General features: G+C 53.3%; 9 protein-coding genes across 9 annotated transcripts; 5 read left to right on the forward strand and 4 right to left on the reverse strand.

Moving 5' to 3' along the window:
• Nucleotides 1-875: 875 nt before the first annotated feature.
• On the reverse strand, nucleotides 876-2,371 carry KD926_009335 (PI-PLC domain-containing protein; the record flags this gene model as incomplete). The annotated part of the gene is made up of 3 exons (XM_053101961.1): nucleotides 876-1,093; nucleotides 1,162-1,761; nucleotides 1,831-2,371. The coding sequence occupies 3 exons, from the start codon at nucleotides 2,369-2,371 to the stop codon at nucleotides 876-878; spliced, it is 1,359 nt and encodes a 452-aa protein (XP_052954442.1).
• Nucleotides 2,372-3,646: 1,275 nt separating this feature from the next.
• Nucleotides 3,647-4,804, forward strand: KD926_009336 (SUR7/PalI family protein; the record flags this gene model as incomplete). Its single annotated transcript, XM_053101962.1, has 2 exons — nucleotides 3,647-4,055; nucleotides 4,236-4,804. The coding sequence occupies 2 exons, from the start codon at nucleotides 3,647-3,649 to the stop codon at nucleotides 4,802-4,804; spliced, it is 978 nt and encodes a 325-aa protein (XP_052954443.1).
• Nucleotides 4,805-5,563: 759 nt separating this feature from the next.
• Nucleotides 5,564-7,549, reverse strand: KD926_009337 (uncharacterized protein; the record flags this gene model as incomplete). The annotated part of the gene is made up of 1 exon (XM_053101963.1): nucleotides 5,564-7,549. One exon carries the CDS (start codon nucleotides 7,547-7,549, stop codon nucleotides 5,564-5,566), a length of 1,986 nt encoding a protein of 661 aa, XP_052954444.1.
• Nucleotides 7,550-8,165: 616 nt separating this feature from the next.
• On the forward strand, nucleotides 8,166-9,563 carry KD926_009338 (WD40 repeat domain-containing protein; the record flags this gene model as incomplete). Its single annotated transcript, XM_053101966.1, has 4 exons — nucleotides 8,166-8,187; nucleotides 8,247-8,292; nucleotides 8,352-8,847; nucleotides 8,928-9,563. 4 exons carry the CDS (start codon nucleotides 8,166-8,168, stop codon nucleotides 9,561-9,563), a joined length of 1,200 nt encoding a protein of 399 aa, XP_052954445.1.
• Nucleotides 9,564-10,206: 643 nt separating this feature from the next.
• KD926_009339 (dynein light chain Tctex-type family protein) lies at nucleotides 10,207-10,948 on the reverse strand (the record flags this gene model as incomplete). Its single annotated transcript, XM_053101967.1, has 4 exons — nucleotides 10,207-10,491; nucleotides 10,595-10,669; nucleotides 10,774-10,845; nucleotides 10,925-10,948. The coding sequence occupies 4 exons, from the start codon at nucleotides 10,946-10,948 to the stop codon at nucleotides 10,207-10,209; spliced, it is 456 nt and encodes a 151-aa protein (XP_052954446.1).
• A 939-nt stretch (nucleotides 10,949-11,887) lies between these two features.
• KD926_009340 (putative vacuolar transporter chaperon Vtc1) lies at nucleotides 11,888-12,396 on the forward strand (the record flags this gene model as incomplete). Its single annotated transcript, XM_053101968.1, has 2 exons — nucleotides 11,888-11,921; nucleotides 12,062-12,396. The coding sequence occupies 2 exons, from the start codon at nucleotides 11,888-11,890 to the stop codon at nucleotides 12,394-12,396; spliced, it is 369 nt and encodes a 122-aa protein (XP_052954447.1).
• A 469-nt stretch (nucleotides 12,397-12,865) lies between these two features.
• Nucleotides 12,866-14,044, reverse strand: KD926_009341 (glycoside hydrolase family 5 protein; the record flags this gene model as incomplete). The annotated part of the gene is made up of 1 exon (XM_053101969.1): nucleotides 12,866-14,044. One exon carries the CDS (start codon nucleotides 14,042-14,044, stop codon nucleotides 12,866-12,868), a length of 1,179 nt encoding a protein of 392 aa, XP_052954448.1.
• A 2,723-nt stretch (nucleotides 14,045-16,767) lies between these two features.
• On the forward strand, nucleotides 16,768-18,957 carry KD926_009342 (uncharacterized protein; the record flags this gene model as incomplete). Its single annotated transcript, XM_053101970.1, has 1 exon — nucleotides 16,768-18,957. The coding sequence occupies one exon, from the start codon at nucleotides 16,768-16,770 to the stop codon at nucleotides 18,955-18,957; it is 2,190 nt and encodes a 729-aa protein (XP_052954449.1).
• A 581-nt stretch (nucleotides 18,958-19,538) lies between these two features.
• On the forward strand, nucleotides 19,539-20,696 carry KD926_009343 (uncharacterized protein; the record flags this gene model as incomplete). Its single annotated transcript, XM_053101971.1, has 1 exon — nucleotides 19,539-20,696. One exon carries the CDS (start codon nucleotides 19,539-19,541, stop codon nucleotides 20,694-20,696), a length of 1,158 nt encoding a protein of 385 aa, XP_052954450.1.
• Nucleotides 20,697-20,894: the final 198 nt, after the last annotated feature.

The raw sequence follows: 20,894 nt of genomic DNA on the forward strand, positions 1-20,894 counted from the left end.
CAGACTTGTTTACCAGCTTTTTAAACCCCCCTTCCCAACCCCCCCCCACCCTTTTTGGGTCGGTAGTCGGCACCTTTCTACCTTGCCAAATTTTTTTTTTTTTTTTTTTTTTTTTTTCTTCTAAAAAAAAAAACAAGACGAAAAAAGATCAACCCACTCAACCAGCTCCCTGACTAACTATTTTGAACGTCCTAAATACTTAAACTAACAATAAAATAATACCGAAAAAAAAAAGACTACTCGCCCGACGACCTTCGAACCAAGATCCTCGCCTCGCCAAATTCCGCTTACAAGTTCGCCGCGCTGGGACGGCCAACCGACGCCCTGTTTCGATGCGATGATGACCAGGGTGTGGTGTCTCTGAGGGAGTTTTGCTTCGCGGGGTGCGAGCAGCCGCTGAATGGGGATTCTTGCGCCGGGGAGAGTTGAGGTGTTTTACTTGAAATATGTATCGGTGGTTCTAGGAGGGAAAAAAGGAGGTTGTTTATTCTATTTGGGGGAGGGGGGTGGGTTTTGTTCTGTTCCCTTTTGTTTGGGGGAGTCGGGTTAATATCTGATATTGATTGATATTGTTAGCTATTTATTGTGATTGAGTCCGGAATAGGTAGTTTGATATGATATATCATGCACATCGAATCATTTGGAGCTGCACGCACGATTGATCTACAGTGAAATACAAGTTGTATTCTGAACTAGACCACGATATGCAAACGATATGCAAAATTTGGAAAAAAGAATAAAATAAAAGCAATGTATGATGATATCATAATCTACAACACCAGAATTATAAAATTCGCACAGTCGTATCTCATAACCACAAGGCTAGATATCTATATATAAAAGAAAAGGAAAAGCAAATCCAAAAAGTAAGGCTATTAGAATATCGAAATCAAATACTGCACGCCTGCAATCAGCACCGCTGACATCACCATGCCGTGCGGCGCGAAACTCGTCCCGGACGACGTCGTACCGCAGCATTTGCCATTGTACGTGACGTTGTTCATGTCGGCGGCGACCTCGAAGACGGACCCGTTCACCTGGCCATAGTTGTAATAGTCAACAAGGAGGAAGTTGGGAGGTCGGCCGTGGTCCCCTGTTTTTTTTATCAGTGAGTAGTCCATTCCTGTAATCTGCTTCAAGGTAAGAGAAAGGTTAACATACTGGTACAATTGTTGGCCATCCAGCCTAGACTGCCAAATCCGTCCACGGCGTTCGTCTGGTTCAGCTGCGCCGTGTTGGGAATCAACAGGTTCAGATTGGCAAAGTTCAGATCCAGGTTGAGATTGTGGTTGGCCAGGTACATGCGATTGCGAATGTCGGGCGGATGCAGACCGGGCGGGCGCTGCACCGTGCAGGGGAAATTGCGATCCGTCGGCGAGAACGGCGTCTCCCACATCTGCGTGAACTCGTCCATCAACCATGGGTAGGCAGTCTGGTTGGCCATGTAGTCCATGAACAGGACGGCGCGTTTGCCCGACAGGATCATGGTGGACAGCGTGGGCCAGTCGTGCAGACTCATAGGGATCTTGGGCGGGGTGTAGGCCAGGTCCAGCAGGCCGGATTTGCGGATGGGTTCGGTGAAGTTGCCGGGTAGCGCGTAGTCGTAGTTCCCGATCAGGATCGTGACCACGTCATACGGATGGCTCTTCATCCATCGTGCGACGGTGTTGAGGTAGGTTTCCAGCAGACCCATGTCCAGCAGGTCGCAGCTGGTGTGGCAGAGTTTCACGGTGTTGTTGACGATGTGGGTTTGGAATTGCACTGTTCAATGGGAAGGCGTTAGTTCCGTCGGGTTGAGAGCATAAGTGAGGGAAGAGGGCAGAAGCATACGCATGCGGATTCCATCGTTCAGTTGAGCCTCGACATCCAAGGCCTGATTCGCCGCGACGTTCCCCAGTTTGACGAACGGACTGTTATGGGCTGCCACCATGGTGATGTTGGAGTAGTTGCGCGCGCAGAGCTCGGCGTAGCCATTGCAGGGCTGGGTGTTGACGACGGGGGACGAGGACGAGGTGGGACCGGTGGTCGTCGCATTGGAGGTGTTGTTGCCCACGAGCCGGGTCATGGTCTCGTAGGGCGTCGTGTGAGTGGCATTGCCGGTGTGCGAGGCGGTCGTCACGGCCGACTCGGAACCGCTGAGGGCCGTCGAGCCCACCATGCCGCCATGGTCGGTGGCCAGGGTCTTGGTGGTGGAGTAGGAGATGTAGTGACCGGTGCGCGTGCCAGCATCGCTGATGGGAGCCGTGATGGTACCGTCCAGAGTGAGGATGTTCTTGGTGTTGGTGAGAGTGGTTTTGGTGTCGGACGAGGTCTCGCTCTCTGTGGCAGCCAGCACGACGGCCAGCAGCGGTAGTAGGGAAACTAACCGCATGGTGGGGAGGGAGGAAACCAAGTCACGGGCAGAATGGGGAGATCAGTCGGTAGGGATGGGAGATCTCTATATAGATGATAAAGTAGATACGATAGATAATATGGAGATCCCAACAAGGGAGCAAAAGAGAGACAGAAGGAGGGAAAGAGAGAAAAGACAGGCCGCCACAAATGCCTTAAATGGAATGTCGTATTTTTGGGTGAGTGTATTATGATTACACCGTACGGCCATGCTGAGTGCTGAGTCATCTCGGATCCCTGTCCCACCCGATCGGCAGCCCGCATGGGAACTGCGTCTGTGGTGGCGCACCCCGGCTCCCCGTCGGCCAATCACCGGACGGAGCAGGCCAGGCAGCCGGCAAAGCAGAGACCCACTTGATGCCGGCATGACGTTGGGTCCGGTGAGTCGGAGCCAATAACGGCAGGGGCCCACCCGGCCAGACCGGGTCCGCAGGCCCCCTCCAACTGAGTCCAACAGCCCCTTCCTTTGAGACATTCAGTCAATCGTTTTCCTCCGATCTGTCAATCGGGCCCAGGGCTTTGCTCGGCCAGGAATAGATAGTCCTGACAACACGAACGATGTGCGGTGATCTTTGCCACTTTCTACCGGTTTCGGAGATCGTTTTTGGGCGGTTTGGCTGCTTTACTCCGTACTTTGCACTTGAGACGACGCCCAACATGCCCCCCCTCGTCCAGCCAGCCCTACTTTAAAAAGGTTAAACAGTCTAGCCGCCGATCGACCAGACCCTCGAATTAATTAGGGATCAAATAGAAACAGATAATTCCAGACTAGTTGCCTCTTAGCTGCGCCGGTGGCATTTTTTTTCTCGGTCGTTTGGTCTTCCTTTTTCTGCTCCTTTCCCCTTCCCCTGCACTCAATTTTTATTTCCCTGGTTTCGGTCTCGGCTTCTGAACTCATTTTTCCACCTCATTCGTTGTCGATAGTCATCGACCCTGTCCGTCTTTCTGTCGGGTTTTTTTTAATCTTTCTCATCTTAATTCTGGCTCGTGTTTGGTCGTCGATGGAGCAGCCGAACCACGTCATCTGGCCAACCTCCACCTAGATTTATCCCAGTCCATCTTATATCATATCATATCATATCTCATCACTCAACTCCGTACCTCCGTTACCTTCCTGTCCCTTCTTTCCTTTCCTCCCTCCCTTTACTCTTTTCTCTTCCCACATTCCAGTCCAGCCAGGCCCCTCCCCTCCCCACGTGTTGATTGTCAATCGAGCAATCGACCGTTAGAGAGGATATCAAAAAAAAAAAAGTCAATGGCCAAATTGCCCTTCTTCAACAAAGCTCCTCCGCGGCCTCCCACCGCCGGACGGTCCCGCTCCACCGTTCTCTGGCATCGCATCCTCCGCTCCTTTTTCTACCTGATTGCCTGGATCTTCCTCATCCTGGTGGTCATCGGCAATCTCTCCAACAAGCCGGTCCTGCGCAACACTTATTTCCTTAAGATCGATCTCTCCAACATCGTCCCGCTCTCCATCCCCAATGCCGTCCTGATCAACAGTATCGCCCGGTCTATCGGCTTGCACGATTTTTACCAGGTCGGTTTGTGGAACTTCTGCGAGGGCTACAATGACAGTGGCATCACGCATTGCTCGAAGCCTGAGACCCTGTACTGGTTCGATCCGGTAACGATCCTGTTGAGTGAATTGCTCTCGGGCGCTACGAGTACGTTTTTTTTTTTCCTTTTCTCCCCTTTCCCTTCTCCACCGGTCGACCTAGAATAGATCACATAGCCTAGCCTAGCCTAGCATACATTCCTGCATTGCATTCCCCTTCCATTCCTGCAGCTCAATCGACTCGATATACAAAAAAAAAGAGCTAACCAATCCTCTCCTTAACAACCAGTCGCCCTCCCCGGAGATATCACCTCGGCGCTTCAAATCGCCCGCAAGGCCTCGTACTGGATGTTCGGGCTCTTCCTCACCGCGACGGTGCTCACCTTTGTGATGATCTTCCTCTCTCCGCTCGCCACCTCCTCGCGACCCCCGCAATCGCTCTCCTCCGACGCTTCCGTCAATGCCGCCTCCCCGACCCATCGCCGTCGCACCTTTGTGTTCTTCCGCTCTCTGCCCTTCCTGCTCCTCACATTCCTGACCGCCCTCTTCACTATTGTTCCCTCCGTCGTCGCTACCGTCATGTTCATCATCTTCAAAAACGTGTTCACCAACTCCGCCCAGGACTTGAACATCAACGCCGAGGTCGGCTCGCAGATGATGGCTTTCATGTGGGTGGCGTCTGCCTTTAATCTGTTGCCTTTCCTGTGGCAGCTGGGGTCGTGTTGTGCGGCCTGCTGCGGTGGCCGGAAGGCCAGGAAGGAGCTGAAGCGCGCGGGGAGTCCGGGGGCGGGTACGAATACCGACTCGAATGGTTCGGGGTCCTTGGATCGCGAGAAGGTGAGGAGTCCGCTGGATTGAAAAAGTGGAGTGTTCGCCGGTAAGCCTGACTTTGTATATTGTTTCTCATTGCGGATTGGAGGGTTGTAAGGAGATGAGAGGTTGAGTTGAGTGCCCTCTGTCTTCCTCTACCTCCATCTGCCTTCCGTCTTCTCTCTCTCTCTCTCTCTCTCTCTCTCTCTCTCTCTCTCTCTCTCTCTCTCTCTCTCTCTCTCTCTCTCTCTCTCTTAAATCATCTGGCGCGGGATTTTGCTTAGATTCTTCCTTTTTGCTATATACATGTGTTTTTGGCTTTTGGGGATTGCCTTGCTTTCTTTGGTTATCTATCTATCTCTTTGTGATTTATATAGCAGGCTTACATTTTACTATACCGGGCTGGGTCTCGTATATACATGTTGCTAGCACTGGTTCTGGCATGGATTGGACTTAGATGGATGGTATAAAAGAAAAGAAGGATGTACTTGATATCTCACCTTACGATCGTTACGACTAAACTCTGATTACGATGGATCATCTCATTTCATTTTTCTCCAGTAGTTGTTTGGAAATGTGTATTTTATCTGATTTGTGTTTATTGTTGTTGTTGATGTTCATCAAGTGTGGTAACTCGTTCTGTCCTTCGAGTTACACGGCCAATCCCAGAATCCCAGATCGCTATGCTATCATATCTAAAAATACATGAACAGAGAAATAAAGAAAAAAACGCCCGAAAATTATGTCAATCTTCCATGCAAGAGGGTATGTGTATGGTATGTATGGGGTATCATCTGTCTTTTTCTTTTAGGCTTGTGCCAATTCCTCCTCCATTGCACGCGCCAACTCGTCATCTGTGGTGTCACCGCCGTTTCCAGGTCCTGCGGGCTCGGCATGAGGCGGGTGGTCGCGATGAGTGATCGAGGCAGGTGGTGTCCCTCCGTTGAGACGTTGTAGGCCTGAGTGTCCAGCTGGATCGGTCTCGTTGAGCCAGCCATATTTCTTGTTGCGCATGGATTGGAGCATCTCGATGCGCCGTCGCTGCTGTTCCGGCGAGAGTTCCGGCGGTGGAGCGGGTGACTGCTCAGTCGTGTCCTCCGTGAGATCAATGGTGACCGGCGGCGGTCTGGACTCGCGAGGTGCTGGGCGCGAGGCCAAGGTGGTCGTGGCACAAGACGGCTGCGCTTGTTGGTGGTGTCCTCGGGCAGCGGAGGCGTCAGGTGTCGATGCGGCATGTGGCACGAGGCTTAGGAGTCCAGATGCCGACGGTGTAACGGGCGGTGGCCCCCGAGTTGTCGGAGGCTTGTATCCGGCGGGAATCGGCGTGACCGCAGGCATCTGGCGCCGGACGTTGATCTCGTACAGGAGATTGTTGTGCGTGATCCCGAGTTCGCGCATTTTGTTCTTCCACTCCACGATTTCCTTCTTGTACTGCTCGGCGCGGTTCTGGTGTTGCGAGGAGACGCGCTTGAGGGTCGCATTTTCCTCGCGGAGCAGTTGCTCCTTCGTTTTGCCCGTCTTTTGGTCGAGCGTCGTCCATTCATACCATGCGTTCCGGTACTTGTTACGCTCCCAGGTGAGGTGTTGGACTTTGTCCTTTAGGCTAGAGAGCCGATAATTGGCCCGGTCATCCGCAACCTCGATGCAGCGAACGTGTGCATTTGGCGCTGACGGAAAATACCCTAGCGGACCTCCATACGCCGGATAGGGAGACGAGTACTCCGGCTCCTTGTAAACCCGTTGTAGAACCTCTCGGCTGGTATTGGCAATGATGTCCTGAGGGTCCAGCGAGAACCGCTCTTTCGTAATATCGCTGAGGCACGCTTGAGCGGGTCCGGGTTCGACGTCCACATTCTCCGCAGGCTTTGGGATGTTGTCGTCGGTATTGGGGTGACTGGTCGACTGGGTAGCCGGTTGCACCTCTTCGGCCGGTTGATCGAAAAACGAAGGGGATTCCAAGTTAAACGGGAAGTTGTCGGGGTTCTCAAGCGGAATATCGAAATTGGGATCCTCGAAAAGTGTATCCAGCGATTCGAAAAACGGGCCAGGTGATTTTGCTGTTTCTGTGCCGGCGGGAGTATGAGGGTAACTATCTCCTTGTTCAAGCCGAGCGATTGAGTCTGTCGACGACAGGGATGGGGTTTCATCGGGAGTGGTGCATTGTTCATTCGTGGTCGGACTAACGGATTGCTTCTTCACCGGCTGGGCCCAAAAATCGAATTCCCCTGGAAACGCGTCCTCACCAGACCGTTTCCGAGACGCAAAGACCGCGTCCAGTTCCCGGAGAACAGAATCGGAATCAAACAGATTGTCGTAGAATTCTGTGTTGACATCGATCGCGTTGTGGTCGGCCTCAGAAGAAATGTCTTGCGTAGCGATCGCGCTCGCCTCGGCTATAGAGAACGGTATGTCACTGGCGGTCGATGATTTCTCGTTGACGTGGCCGGAACCATCAGTGTCCCCGGTTGCGAACGAATGCCCTTGCTTCTGACCAAGTCCATCGTGAACAATACCTTTCGACTGGTCTAGACCATCTTGAATGACAAGGCCATCTTTTGACCTCATCGGATTTCCGTCAGACGATCCATGATTCTCACCCTGGGGAAACTTCTGAAGAACGTCTGTAGGTTGCTGCAGTGGGGACCCAGGGGGAGGTGTAAGCCCCAGATCATTTACATGCAGATGCGAAAAAGATGGAGAATTCGGGAGATCTCCCAAGGGCATGAAAGCCTGGGGATCAGGAGGGCAGGTCTGGAGAGAGGTAGAAATACCTTCAACCACACTTCCGTCCATCGCGATTCAAACTGTTCAGCGCACTTGATTCCAAGGAAAAGGATCGCCCGCAGTGTTGGTAGAACAACGGAGAACGTCAACAAAGTCAACGTAGCAGAGCGACCGAGCAGGCCATATGGTGTGTTGATAGGCTAGAGAGAGAAAAGCAAATGAGAAACAGGCCAAAAAGTGCTTCCTTGCCACAGCGCAGCCGTACCTCTAAAAGCCAGTAGTACCTTCAAGATAACGAAGTTCTCAAAAGTTTGGATGAACCAAATTCAAGGAATATTCAGGAAGGACACGAAAATATTGACAGATCCTTTCAGGAGACAACCGGCTACCGATCGCCGGAGTCACCTATGGATGCAGGAGTGAGGGAGAAGTCAGAGGAGGATGATGCCGGAATGCAGAAAAAAAAAACAACCGTTTGATCACCTGTGCGATGACTCCGCCTTTGGCACCGCCTTAATGACCGCTCACGTGCGGGGTGCGGCTGTAGAATGGCCGGGGCCCAAAAGACCGGCATTTCTGATCGCTCCTGGTAATTACTGGTTTCAACCGGCGAAACACTTCGCAAAGTCATCGCATCCTCCTCCTTCGCTATCTTCGGCCGCCTTGAGTGGCCTGCGCATTCAAAATGAGCGTTATTCTCTGCACAGGTGAGTCTGAGAAATATGGTAGTCCTCGTTCTGTAGCGAGGTATTGTATATGACATTAGCTGAGATGGGAATATCGCCCACAGCGGGCTACGACCATACCATTCGGTGAGTCCCGATCGGATCCCCATGCGGCATTGACCAGTAAGACTGATTTCTTTCAATAGTTTCTGGGAAGCGCTGTCTGGCATCTGTTCACGGACCATCCAGCACCCGGATTCGCAGGTCAATCGACTATGCATTACCCCCGACAAACGCTACCTAGCAGCGGCAGGCCACAACAATGTCAAGCTATATGATATCAAGTCCACCAACCCCAACCCGATTATGAGTTTTGACGGTCATACAAATAATATCACTGGTGTCGCATTCCACTGCGAAGGCAAGTGGATGGTCACTAGCTCGGAAGACGGCACGGTGAAAGTCTGGGACACCCGCACCGGCAGTCTGCAGCGCAATTACGCCCACAAGGCTCCGGTGAATGACGTTGTCATTCATCCCAACCAGGGTGAGCTGATTAGTGGTGATCGCGCTGGCATTGTGCGAGTCTGGGATTTGGGAGAGAGTGTTTGCACCCACCAGTTGATTCCTGAAGATGACGTTGCCGTTCAAAGTGTCAGCATCGCAAGTGACGGGTCTTTGCTCTGTGCCGGAAACAAGAAGGTAAGAATACAATCCAGGCTCTTCACATGACTGCTCCCTATCTATCTCATTTCTCAAGCCCCATACTAATACCGTCACAGGGCAATGTTTACATCTGGCGCATGCTTCAAGATGCTGAAATCACTCGCATCGTCCCTATCTGCACCTTCCAGGCCCACAAAGATTACCTCACGCGAATTCTTCTCTCCCCAGACGTCAAGCACCTCGCAACCTGCTCTGCCGATCACACGGCCAAAGTCTGGAACCTCGACCTCGACTACCCTCCCGCGAAGATGGCCGCGGCCAAAGCCAAAGTGAAAGCTCTCAGCCCAGGCTCTCAGGACATCGCATCCCCGCAACCCACGCCAGACAGTCAGAACGGCACGCCGGGCAGCGAAAAAGCCAAGACCGCCGCCGACTTCAATCCCTTCAGCCTCATCGACGGAATCACGCCGCCGCCCACCACCGAGCCCCAACAGACCTTCCCCGTCCAGCCTGACGGGCCGCCGATCGATCCCAACACCGCAACCCTCTTCCTGGAGACGACGCTAGCCAACCATCAGCGCTGGGTCTGGGACTGCGCGTTCTCCGCCGACTCGGCTTATCTCGTCACCGTCTCCAGCGACCACTATGCCCGTCTATGGGAGCTGGCGTCCGGCCAAGTCATTCGTCAGTATAGCGGACATCACCGCGGGGCGGTCTGTGTCGCTCTCAACGATTACTCTGAGCCTCGCTGAGATGGTCAGCATGGATATTACGTAGGACGAGACCAGGTACTACTACTTAGTTGTAAGTGTGGGGTGTGAAGCGGTATACCCATGATTTGGATTGGCACGATTAAGTCTTTAATACGAGTAAGCATGGCGCCAGGGATCTGGGGACAATGAAAGAAAGGGGTTACTCTTTTTTCTTTCTCTTGTCTTTTCTTAATTGGCGTTTCGGGTTGCTGTTGTTTCTCCTATTTTCTTACTATTTCTGTTTGGGTTTCTGGATAATATACGAGCCCTGTTACGTAGGAGACTTGTTTGTCCGAGGAACGCCGCCGTCTGTCTAATGCCAATGAGCATATGCATGACGTCCTAGAAGCTATTGTCTCTTGATTATCCTTTTTAGTTGTATTCTGTGAGAATAGTAAGAGTTAGCGTTCCTCTGATACAAACCGAGATCATATTTGAAACACCGGAGCGATATTAGAAAGAGTACAGTAACTAGGGTCCCCAGTATACATCCATACATACAGAAGACAGAATTACAATCAAATACTGAGAAATAAAGATAGGAGAAATAAAAAGCAGCCAGAACAGCTAAAGCTAACATCAAAATATATCTACTTTTTTTTTCCCTTTTCTTGTTTAATTGGGTTATACGACCTTGCTCCGCCTAGTTCACCGCAAACCACGTCACGCTGACCACCACGTCTAGACCCCGCTCGTCCGCTCCGGGGTACTTGAACGTCCACATGCCGTCGCGGTTGACGTCCCAGTAGGCACCGGAGGCCGAGTGCATGCCGCGCTTGCCGACGTTGGTGGCGGCGCCGTCCGCGGCGGCCGACTTCTCGATCAGACCTTGTTGCACGATGGTGCTGTTGACGGTGAACCGGTAGGGAGGGCCGGCCGAGGGCGTGGATGGCGTGGTAGCGGTGATGAGGGCTTTGAGGATAGAGTTCTGAGAAAGACAGGTCAGGCGAGTTTGGATTGGCCGATGACCGATGGACGGAAAGATTGCGGTGAGGTGCCGAGAAGAAGGAAAGGGGGAGGTTTGTTCTTACGATGATCTCAGAGTTCCAATCTCCGACTTTCACGTGATCGTATGCCTCCACATCTTTCAGCGAGGTGTCGCAGGCCTGGTTCGGGGTTGTTAGGTTGGGGCGCAAAAGCGAACGGTGGTGGTTCCGGGGTTCCAAATGGTGTGATGATGGCGGGGGAGGGTTGAGAGAGTTCGACGTACCTCTGTCGCGATCTTGGTAAGCTCCGCAACGGGAACGGGCTGTAGAAGCAGAAAGGAAGACCGGTCAGCGAACTGTAGGAACGGCTTCGGATATAATTATGGACAAGTCGTGCGGAGAGCGCTGCTTCGGCCGGAGGTCTCGATTACTCACGGTGGTGGGTGCCTCAACAGCCATTGTGGGTGATCGATTCGAGGATAGGAAAGGTATATACGTGTATTATCGAAGACTTCGTGACTCTCAGTTAGCATAGACCGTTTGCGTGGGGTGCATCGCTGTCATAGAAGTCCATGATAGCGGAAGACCGAACCAGACCCGCGACGCGGAGATGCGATTGTGAGTGGGGGGAGGCGATAGCTCCAATGTCGCGGGGACGGGAGGAATTGCGGGGGAAGGATTGCGTACGGAGTACTTGCTTAAATCAAGGGACAGAGTATGCAGGGATAGAGAACGGGCTCGAATGTGGCAGCAGGAATCGATGCGGAGCAAGGCGTGTTGTTTGGGATGTTTAGCAGATTAGGAGACTCATGGATGTGGCTGAGCCGCGCATAGTTAGCCGTTTGACCTCGACTTCCGCTAGTCCCGATCGGGACTGGATTAGTAGCTGCCTTCCCGGCCAGGCTTAGCGCGTTGCTTGACCGCGCACCGCCACAGATGAGTACTTTTGTTCGACCTCAGGCAGCAAATCAGTTGAGCACGTGCGCCCTGTGCAGCGGAGAGCAGCGGCAGAATGGCCGGGGAGCGCCACACACTAGGCCTGGGAGGGTAGGCACCTCCCCGTCAACTTTCGACGGCGGGGCCTGAAGGGAGAATGTCCCCATTAAATACTCTCCCAAGTGCCCCCCCGGCCTCGCCCCGTCCTTGCTGGGCCTGCATTTTATTTCATTTTTTTTTTTTTTTCATAATCGTTGACTCGACAGGAATTGCACGACAGTCTCTCCAATCGGGCATTCAGTATCTCAATTGTCTACTAGTTCATTCATTCTCTCCGGAAAACGTGACTTCACTCGTCCAAATCCGGTTCTGATATCATTAACGGCCGTCCGCCCCTTGGCCGATCTCTCTCTCCCTTCTTTACTATCTCTCGGAGAGAAAAAACCATCCACACACCACACAATGTCCAGTCAACCTCTCCTCCAAACAGCTCCAGGTTAGTCACCCATCTCCCTCAAGATGCGCTATCGCATCGATCTCCCTCCATCCCTCCCATCATCACAATCCCATGTCGTCATAACCTCATATCCGCACTCAATATCAATCACCTAAACGTCGATCGCGAATCACACACAGGCAAACGCATCGCGCTCCCCACGCGCGTCGAGCCCAAGGTCTTCTTCGCCAACGAGCGCACCTTCCTCTCCTGGCTCAACTTCACCGTCATCCTGGGCGGTCTGGCCGTTGGTCTGCTAAACTTCGGTGACCGCGTCGGCCGCATCTCCGCTGGCCTGTTCACCGTCATCGCCATGGCGTCTATGATCTACGCCCTGGTCACTTTCCACTGGCGGGCTCAGAGTATTCGGAAACGAGGGTCCACGGGCATTGACGATCGCTTCGGGCCCACGGTGTTGGCGCTGTCGTTGTTGGCGGCGGTTATTGTCAACTTTGCGTTGAGGATGAAGGAGTAAGGGCTGTCGTTCAATTGGAAGAAGTTGGCGGGTTCTGGGGAAGAGAGGAGAAGGAGAAAAAGAGAGGGGATGGATGATTGATTGATGAGTCCTTGGTTTGATTCATGCTCCGTGATGATCTCAATTCTTTTTTGCAATATGTATACGCCTTCATGCTGTCTTCACCATTGACCGTGTCTTTTTTTTACCCCCGTTATCATCGCTACTGGGCTGCATGTGCTGATTTGGATTAACAGCTCTTGTTATTACTATGCTATGACGGCTGGCTTCTGTTCGTGTATTCATGTTTGTGGCGTACCTATTTCTTTTCTTTCATTGTTTATTTAAGGCCATGCTTGTTTAGCTACTATTAGATCGAGCGGCGATGGTTCAACGAATTCGAAAAGTTTCAAAGGGTATATTGTTTCTAATAGTGATTCTTTCAAAGTGAAATCAAACTACCCTGCTCTATTTCCACGACTCAATTCCCTCATTTGCTCCCAAATTGCTTAACATAGCCCCGGTCAATGAACCCCTCGAAGTTCCAGTAATCCCCTTTCGTACCCTGCCCGTCCACCGTGGCATTGCTGGAAAACTTCGCGGTCCAGTAAGTGCTTCCCTGCATGTGTGTGCGGAAAGCAGCCACGCCGGCGTTGAAGTTCCGCTCCCGGAGGGCAAAGCTGTTGTTCTTACGGGTTTCGATGGACCACTCGCCCACGAAGACGGGGAATTTGCCGTCGCCCGCTTTGGTCTGCGCGTCGGATTCCAGGAAGGTGGGGAGGTTTGCGGAGGTGGCGTTGGGCTTTTGAAAGTAGTAGTTGTGCACGTCGAAGATGATGTTCGTGTCCGCGGGGAAATGGCTCGACCAGTATTGCACGGGCTTGAAGCTGCCCTGGAACATGATGGGGATGCGAGGGTTGACCGAGGCCACGCGCTCGACGACCGCCTGGATGTATTTCAGTACCCATGAGGCGCCGCGGTCGGTTAGGGCAGCGGGGGTGCCGAACACCGACATGTCTTGGTTGTTGTCGGTCGGCTCGTTGATCGGCGCAATGGTGTAAGACTGGGGGGAAGAGGAGCTCTGTATGAAGTTGAGCACGGCGTCGACGGTCTGCAGGGAGTAGTCGAGTGCGGTCTCGTTGTGGAACCATCCCCAGTGGCCGACGGCTTCGCCAATATCAAGGCCGTTCACGCCGCCTGGGAGCGAGTGGAGGTCAATGACCACGTGCATACCGTAGGTCTGGATGGCATAGTCCGAGATCTTCTTGACGTAGGCGAGTTGGTTTCCAGAGTACAGTTGGGAGCCGGGAAGCTTGATCCAGGCGGCGTAGGTGGTGGGGATGCGGATGAGCTCCACGCCAACGCTGGCCAGCTTGTCGATGTCCGCTTCGGTGATAAAGGTCGCGTATCGATGCTCTAGAAGAGGACTGCACTGCGGTCCAAGACGGCTGCATATCCCCCATTCATCGTCTTCACCGAGGGAATATTTGCCCCACCACGGAGTGTCAATCGTGGACTCTTGCACGAGCCATCCCCCTAGATTGACACCATCGGCTTTGAAGTTCCTCCAGTCAATGTATCCTGATGAATTCCGTTCCTGGAGATGGGGACGTGCGAGCGAGGAAGGAAGGCAGGATAAGGCACCCAGGAGTGCCAGCGAGGGGTGCATTTTTGCTAGAGGAAAGGAGAGGAAAGGAAAGGTGAAACGGAAGGCCGGTCGAGTTCTTTGACAGGTTCGTCAACAAAACGTGTCCGTGGCAATGAGTCCATCCGACCTCATATAGGCACACGGACAATGCCAGCTTTCCGTCAGAGCAATGAGCTCATACTCTGAGCCAAGAAGGAATTTCCGAATCGGACGGGGTAGAGAATGTTCGTGACTCCATATGCTAAGGATGCCCGACGCCCAAGTGACAACCGAAGTTCACCCAGCTCGTCAACCAACCTCGCATCCAATAGGCAGCAGTCATTCAGCTGAGGGAGCAAATCCCGCATACATTGGAGCGCGGACAAGTTCCATGTAGCGGGGTGCATGAGGATTCACGAGGACCGGGGTTGCTGCCAAAATCAAATGGCGGTTGCGGGGTGTGGGGAAAAGCGCCGTTCCTCATCAAATGCAGGACCCTCTGGTCGCGCGGGCGGTGCAATCAGCGTCCAGTGTCTCCTGGAGAACCTCACGCTTGCCATGTTGATCCGGCCGTGCCCAGCTTCAGGCGGAACCAGAAATGAGGTGTTTTTCAGTTCGTGTCGGAATTCCCAGGCTTCGGTAGAGCAGGCCCCGAGGTTGAAGTTTGTGTCTGTCGGAAGTTCCGAGTCCTGTGAAGGATCTTCAGTCTTCAGACTTCACAGTCCTGCCCTGACATAAAGGGGAGGTCGTTGCTGGTGGTTGAGGATTTTTCCTCTTTCGTTCAGGCTCATCCTGCACTGCGATCTCCTCACTTCATTCTTTTTTGTCTCTTTTTCTGTTTCTTTGACGAGCTTATGACTGAATTATCATATCTTTTAATTTCTTATATTCTTCTTTTTTTCTTTCTCTCTTTTGTTTCTCCCTTCTTCAAACCTAGACTCATTCGAGTTCGTCTATTTCTGGAAACGATTAGAAGCTGTAGTATACCCGGGGATAGAAGATGACTTACCGTAGTTTAGGGTATTCCCTAGAAATAGGAGTGATCGGATTGAACACTCCTATAGTTAGCGCATACAAGCCCTCTTATACGGATCGGGGATAAGGACTGGTGCCTCCCGTATCTCCGGGAGGCGATAGAGCAGGGGGTGCAATTGAGGATTGATGGTTGAGGGTCCGAATGTATGACGTCAACCAAGGGAACTGATCGAGCACAATAATCGACAAATAACAATGGCCATGTCAGCCCACTCGTCCGGCGGGGAGTCAACCACGGGTCTGGAGAAGGGCGGGCTAGGAGGAAGCTGGCAGCCTGGGTCGGAGCCAGATGACGACTCCGAAGTCCGTGTTTGGGGGATCCGTTTGCAATCGGAAGGGCGATGCCATAGTCTTTCTTCTACGGTGTCCAGGTAGACAGTATTTACTCCGTAGTAGGGCGTGGTCTCTTATCTACAAACTGCGACACTGCGACACACGGGAGAAGATCTGAAACGCCAAAGAAGCCGGGGCCATCGACGAGCAGCAATGGGACACGTCAAGAAGGGTCTGGGCCGGGTCCGTGGAAAACAGGAAAACGGCGGGCGGAGTGACTAAGACCCTCTCTCTCACCCCTCCTTCACTCCTTCACCTTTCACCTTTTCATCCTTCCCTGGATTCTTCCCTCTTCGGTCAACTTCTTCCTCGTCCCAACCTGGTCGGACATCAGTTTCGTGTCCTCCGTTTGACCTGTGATCCCCTAGTCTGATTTCTAATCACATCCTTCCTTTTTTTTTTTTTCCTGTTCCAAATTTTGATGGTTTGTGACCGTTATCTATTATTGCGATTATTACATACCTACTGTCTGTACCATAATTATCATCGTCGTTATCGTTAAACTTTAGCAACCATCCATCTTCTCTACTGCTGCCCAAACACTTCGACGGCTGGTTCTGATTTTTTTGATTTTTCCTTTCAGTCTGCTCGAAGTGAAAGTCAATTCCTGGTCATCCGAAATCCTCTTATTTCCCTCTCGCTCTCTCTGACTCTCGGTCGTCGTCATCCTGTCTGCTGCCTGTTCCTGGCGGTGGATTGAGAGAATCCCGGGGAGCGGACCCGTTAACTACCTCCATTACCTTCTTAAACTCTTATTAATAGATTACACCACCCACTTGGAGCCGGTGGATCGTGTTCTTATTGCTATTGATTGATTAGCGGCTTTCCTGGCGATACGCCATACTTCCCTCATCCCATTCCCATTCCTGCTTCTTGTTTGTTGTCGTCCTTCCTCAACATTTCCATCTTTCTTCCATTTCTGATTCACTGGATTGATTTGTATTTATTTTTGTTTCACTTTTTCTTGACCCTTCCCCCCCCTCTCGTCTTCCTCCCATCCAATCGGATCCGAACCTTGCTGTCTGAATCGCTTGGTTGCATTCTGGTTGCGCGCCCGCCCGGTGTCTCTTTCTCTCCCACCTTCGCCTCTTCCCCCCTTACTTGCCCTTTTCTTCCCTCCCGGTCGCAAACCGTCTTCCTCCGCCGATCGGCGACGCCCACTCCTTTGCGGACTTTCGACGCCTCACTCCACCCTTCATCTTCCTTTTTTGTTTCTCCTCCCCCCGGGATCTAGATCTCGTTCGCATGCGCCGGTGCATGATTTGGTCGCTCGACGTTTGACTTTTTTTCTTTTCCTTTTTTTTTTGTGACGTGTCGCATCACTTCTGCGCGCTTCCCCTCCCTCCCTTCCGGCCGAGATCTATTTCCCATCCCGCTGTTTCTGTCTTTCGCATGGCATGTTTCGACTGCTTCCCTGGTCCTCTGCAGTCGGGGGAAACAAGGTGATGGCCGAGGAGCTCAAGATGCTCGCCGCCTCGTCTCACTGCGCCGCCCCAGGCGTCAACTCTTTATCCCTGCCCCAGTTGAAGCGCAAACGCTCGGATTCCAGCGACTCGACTCCCGGTCAAGATGCTCCGGTCGCGACCAAGTTGCGCGCTGACGATGCGCCCGGTCATCCCGTCGCCTCGACGCAGGATCTTTCCTCGACCTTCTGTGATGCGACGCAGAAGCCGGAGTCCATGGGCGACAATGCCTCCAATCCGACATTCACTTCGTCTGACACGTCGCATCAACCAAATCCAGCTTCCGATGGTTCAAATCCCGCCGACGAGGATGCCGCCTCGCGTAAAGTAGACGTCGACCGCTTGCGCGAGACGATCGAGGCGCAGCTAAGCCTGGAGGTCTTGCTCAAGCACAACGAGCTGCGCCTGATCGACCAGGAGATCGCTAAATGTCAAGTCGCGTTGGAACAGTTGCGGCGATGCGCCGAGATCCCCTATCCAGCCTCCCATCCTGCCGGTCTTTCGCCTTCCGTCAGCGCCGGGACGGGAATGGCGGTGCTTGCTCCTGGAAATGGGCCTGCACCGCTCTCTCCGGCTCCGTGGGGGGTCGCCGACGGTCCCTACACGCGACACTACGCACGATGGTTGCTTCCTGACCCTCGCTTCGACGGTGGCGAGATCGAGCCCGGGACCCCTACGGCAATCGGAGCCGTTGGGACTCCCACGGCGGAAGGCCGCTCGACGCGTGGGAGTGCGGGTGACGCCGGCTTCCTGGCTGGGAAATCTCGCTCTCAACGGGCATCCGCGGGCAGTACCAGACTGCAGTCTCTACCTAACGGCTACCCGGCCCCGAAAGAAAAAGCCGGCCCCATGATCATCCGGCGAAAGTCGGATGGCGTCATGGTCAAGCTCATCTGTCTGGACTGTCGGCGGGACAACTTCTCCAGCACGCAAGGCTTCATCAACCACTGCCGCATCGCCCATAGTCGGAACTTTGCCAGTCACGATGCCGCTGCCGTCGCGTCCGGGGAACCGGTGGAAGTCGACGAAGCGGGTGCGATCGTGGGCGGCAAGAATGAACCCCCCAGCACCGCCACGGCTGGGTACGTGCACCCGTTGATACGATCGGCCCACGTTATCGAGCCGTCTTCCAAGACGCCCTCGTCCGGGTCAGAGGCCCCCGGTAGCGACTCCGCGACGCCCCGGAAGCCATCGGTCTCCGGCCGGCAAGGATCGTCTGCGGTGAAAACACCCCGGGCATCGGCTCGCCCGTTGCTCAGCAAGCAGACCACACCTGCCACGGCGAACGTCTCCTTCATGGCCTCCCCTGACACTCCCCATCTCTCGTCTCTGATGCAGATGCGGGGGGTTGGTCTGGACCTTGATCGGTTGGTTGGGGAAGCGAAGACCACGGTCGATCTCGGCGCCTATTCTTCAGACGAGGGCGAATCTGAAGCGGAACCGGAACAGCCGCCGGCCGGCGAAGTCCCGGATCAGCAGAACTCTCGCGTGGGCCGGCAGCCCATGCGAACGACCGCCTCGCAGGGGACATCGCGGCGGCCCGGCAGCCGCAAGGGAGTCGAGAAGACGAGTCACCGACCTTTCCCCATTGAAACCTTAACGCCGACGCGACCCGCCCCCTATCAGTCGCCCTACGGCCCGACCGCCTCTCGGCCCTCTCAGCTACTCGATCTTCGCGAAGTGGACGGGATAGATCGCGCCTCGAATCTGAGCCCGAACACCATGGAGTCTAATCAAGCTCCGAGTCTCGTCAGCGACGATGAGGATGACTACGAAGAAGCGTCCGATTCGGAGAGCCCGGGTCCCAGTTCGTCCGAGGCCGGGGATCACGAGGAGGATTTCAGTCACATCGACGTCGAGGGTGACGAAGACGGCGCGGCTTCTTCCACGGCCACTGAGCCTAAAACCGCTCCCAGTATGGCCGGCGCGGCGGCCCATCCCCCCGCGTCGCTGTCGAAGTCTCTTCGGCGAGGCAACTCCAGGAAGAAAGAGCAGGTGATCTCCTCTTCCGTCGTACCTTTGAATCGGGCCAGGGATGAGAGGCGAGTCAGCTTTGTCAGTCCCGCCACGAGTCCTGGAAAAGATCAAAAAGACCCCAAGCACAAGCCTAGCGGGGGACCATAAAAAGGATAGATCTGTTATATCTCTTCGGGCGATTTCTTATACGAGGGTTTCAAGTGAGGCCCTTGCCTGTTGTAATATTGACATCTCTCTTCTCCTGTGTATGAGACTTCAACCTATTTCTCTCCTTCGGGCGATGCTGCGGTTTACCGGGGGTTGCCCTACTACATTCATGTCTCTCGGACCTATTTATTATCCTTACTCTTTGCTTTCTTTGCCCCTATTGTATGGGCACAAGGATCGCTTAAATCGATCTTGTGTGATGAGGAATGTTGTTCAGCGTTTCTGGCGTGTTTTTCTTGTTATGTTATGGGCTCAGCGCTGACGAGAAGTTTTAACCAAATGTTTTGTTCCTGTACCTGACAGTTTAATATAATCTGAACTTAAACGAAGCTTCTATCATGTTTACGATGTTAGGATTCAGTAAATCAAAAACCATAGATTGAATCTCTCGGGACGATCAAAATTACCCGATCACATGCCCACCGGTACTGACGTTACGAGAATCTCCATCCTCCGACATCCACCGTGAAGAAGCGTCAATATTGCGAACCACAGCTAGAAAGAAAGCTCAACACACCCCAATGGCCCAAGATCCCACTCCAAATGAGCCCGAGAAGGCTTCTTCTGAATCCACTTCATCATACAAAGCGCAAGCCCCCAATTTCCACCCCAGTTACATCACCCCAGACACCTTCCATCGTCTATTGAATTGCTACCCCGTAACGGTGGAAGCCATTGCGCGTCGCAAGGCCACAGGACGCACTACCCGTTCCTCAGCCGCCGTAGCGAAGAAGGCCAGGAAGTCAAAATCCGGCGCTTCGTCTTCGTCTGACGGCGATGCGGCGCTGACGGAACAGGAGCGGGTGGACCGCGACGTGCAGGCGTTCTTGGAGTTGGATGAGAAGAGGTATCGTGGGCTTCCGGAGATTGTGAGGGACAGAGCAGGTGCAGATGGGGGTGAGGGTGGGTTTCTTACGAAGGAGGAATTAGTGGAGATTATGGAGTGGAAGTTGTGCGTTTCTCTCTCTCTCTCTCTTTCCGTTCGTTCCCTTAAAGACCAACCATCCCTATCTAGAAAACACGGCGTCTCTCGCCCCATGCTCCTCGGCATGATCAAGGGAAACACGGACGACGTGGTTGAAAAAGCCACAGCGAATGCATTCGCCAAGATTCCTGCGCGTAGACGAACGCGGTACAACGAATTCGATGGCACTAAAATTGAAGAAGGGGGTGAATTCCCTGAATTCTGCCTCGGGATGGTGTCGCGGCCTTTGAGGGGCGTGGGGCCCGCGACGGCTTCTCTTTTGTTGTCAGTTGCTACGGCGAAGAGGGACGCTGTGCAGGAGGTTCCGTTTTACAGTGATGATGTTTTTCTGTGGCTTTGCCTTAAGGAGGGGCCGGGGATAGATAGGGTTCAGGGTGGTGACGAAATGGAGGGGGGTGAGGAGTCGAAGAAACGAAAGACGAAGAAGAATCCACGGGCTGGGGTCTTCAAACCGAATGGGGAGATTGATGTCAAGTATACGGTTCAGGAATATCGGCAGTTGTGGGACGCTGTGGGGAAGTTGACGAGACGGTTGAACATACTCGGGTCCTCCAGTGAACCTGTTTCCTGTCTGGATGTTGAGAAGGCGGCCCTGGTGTTGAGGCATATCGACATCTCGGGGTTCTTCGAGACCGAGGCCGAGGAGGGCAGCAGCGTGGGTGGGAAAAGAAAGCGGAATGGAAAGACGAGTTGATCTGATGGGATGTTGACTTTTTACGATGTATAATGTACACTGTTGATGGTTTGTTTCATTTCGTCATATCTACTGCTGAACAGGTCTTGCTGATCAGTGGCTACTAGGCTTGTTTGGAAGCATACGGGACTTCCGGTGAAAAGATACGTTTGACATTTGACATGTAACACCCTTGGATGACTGCGGGCTACCCCAGAC

Source organism: Aspergillus affinis (genome assembly GCF_023601865.1).
Source record: "Aspergillus affinis strain CMG 70 chromosome Unknown NODE_67_length_188854_cov_85_389176, whole genome shotgun sequence".
In the NCBI taxonomy this organism is placed as follows: domain Eukaryota; kingdom Fungi; phylum Ascomycota; class Eurotiomycetes; order Eurotiales; family Aspergillaceae; genus Aspergillus; species Aspergillus affinis.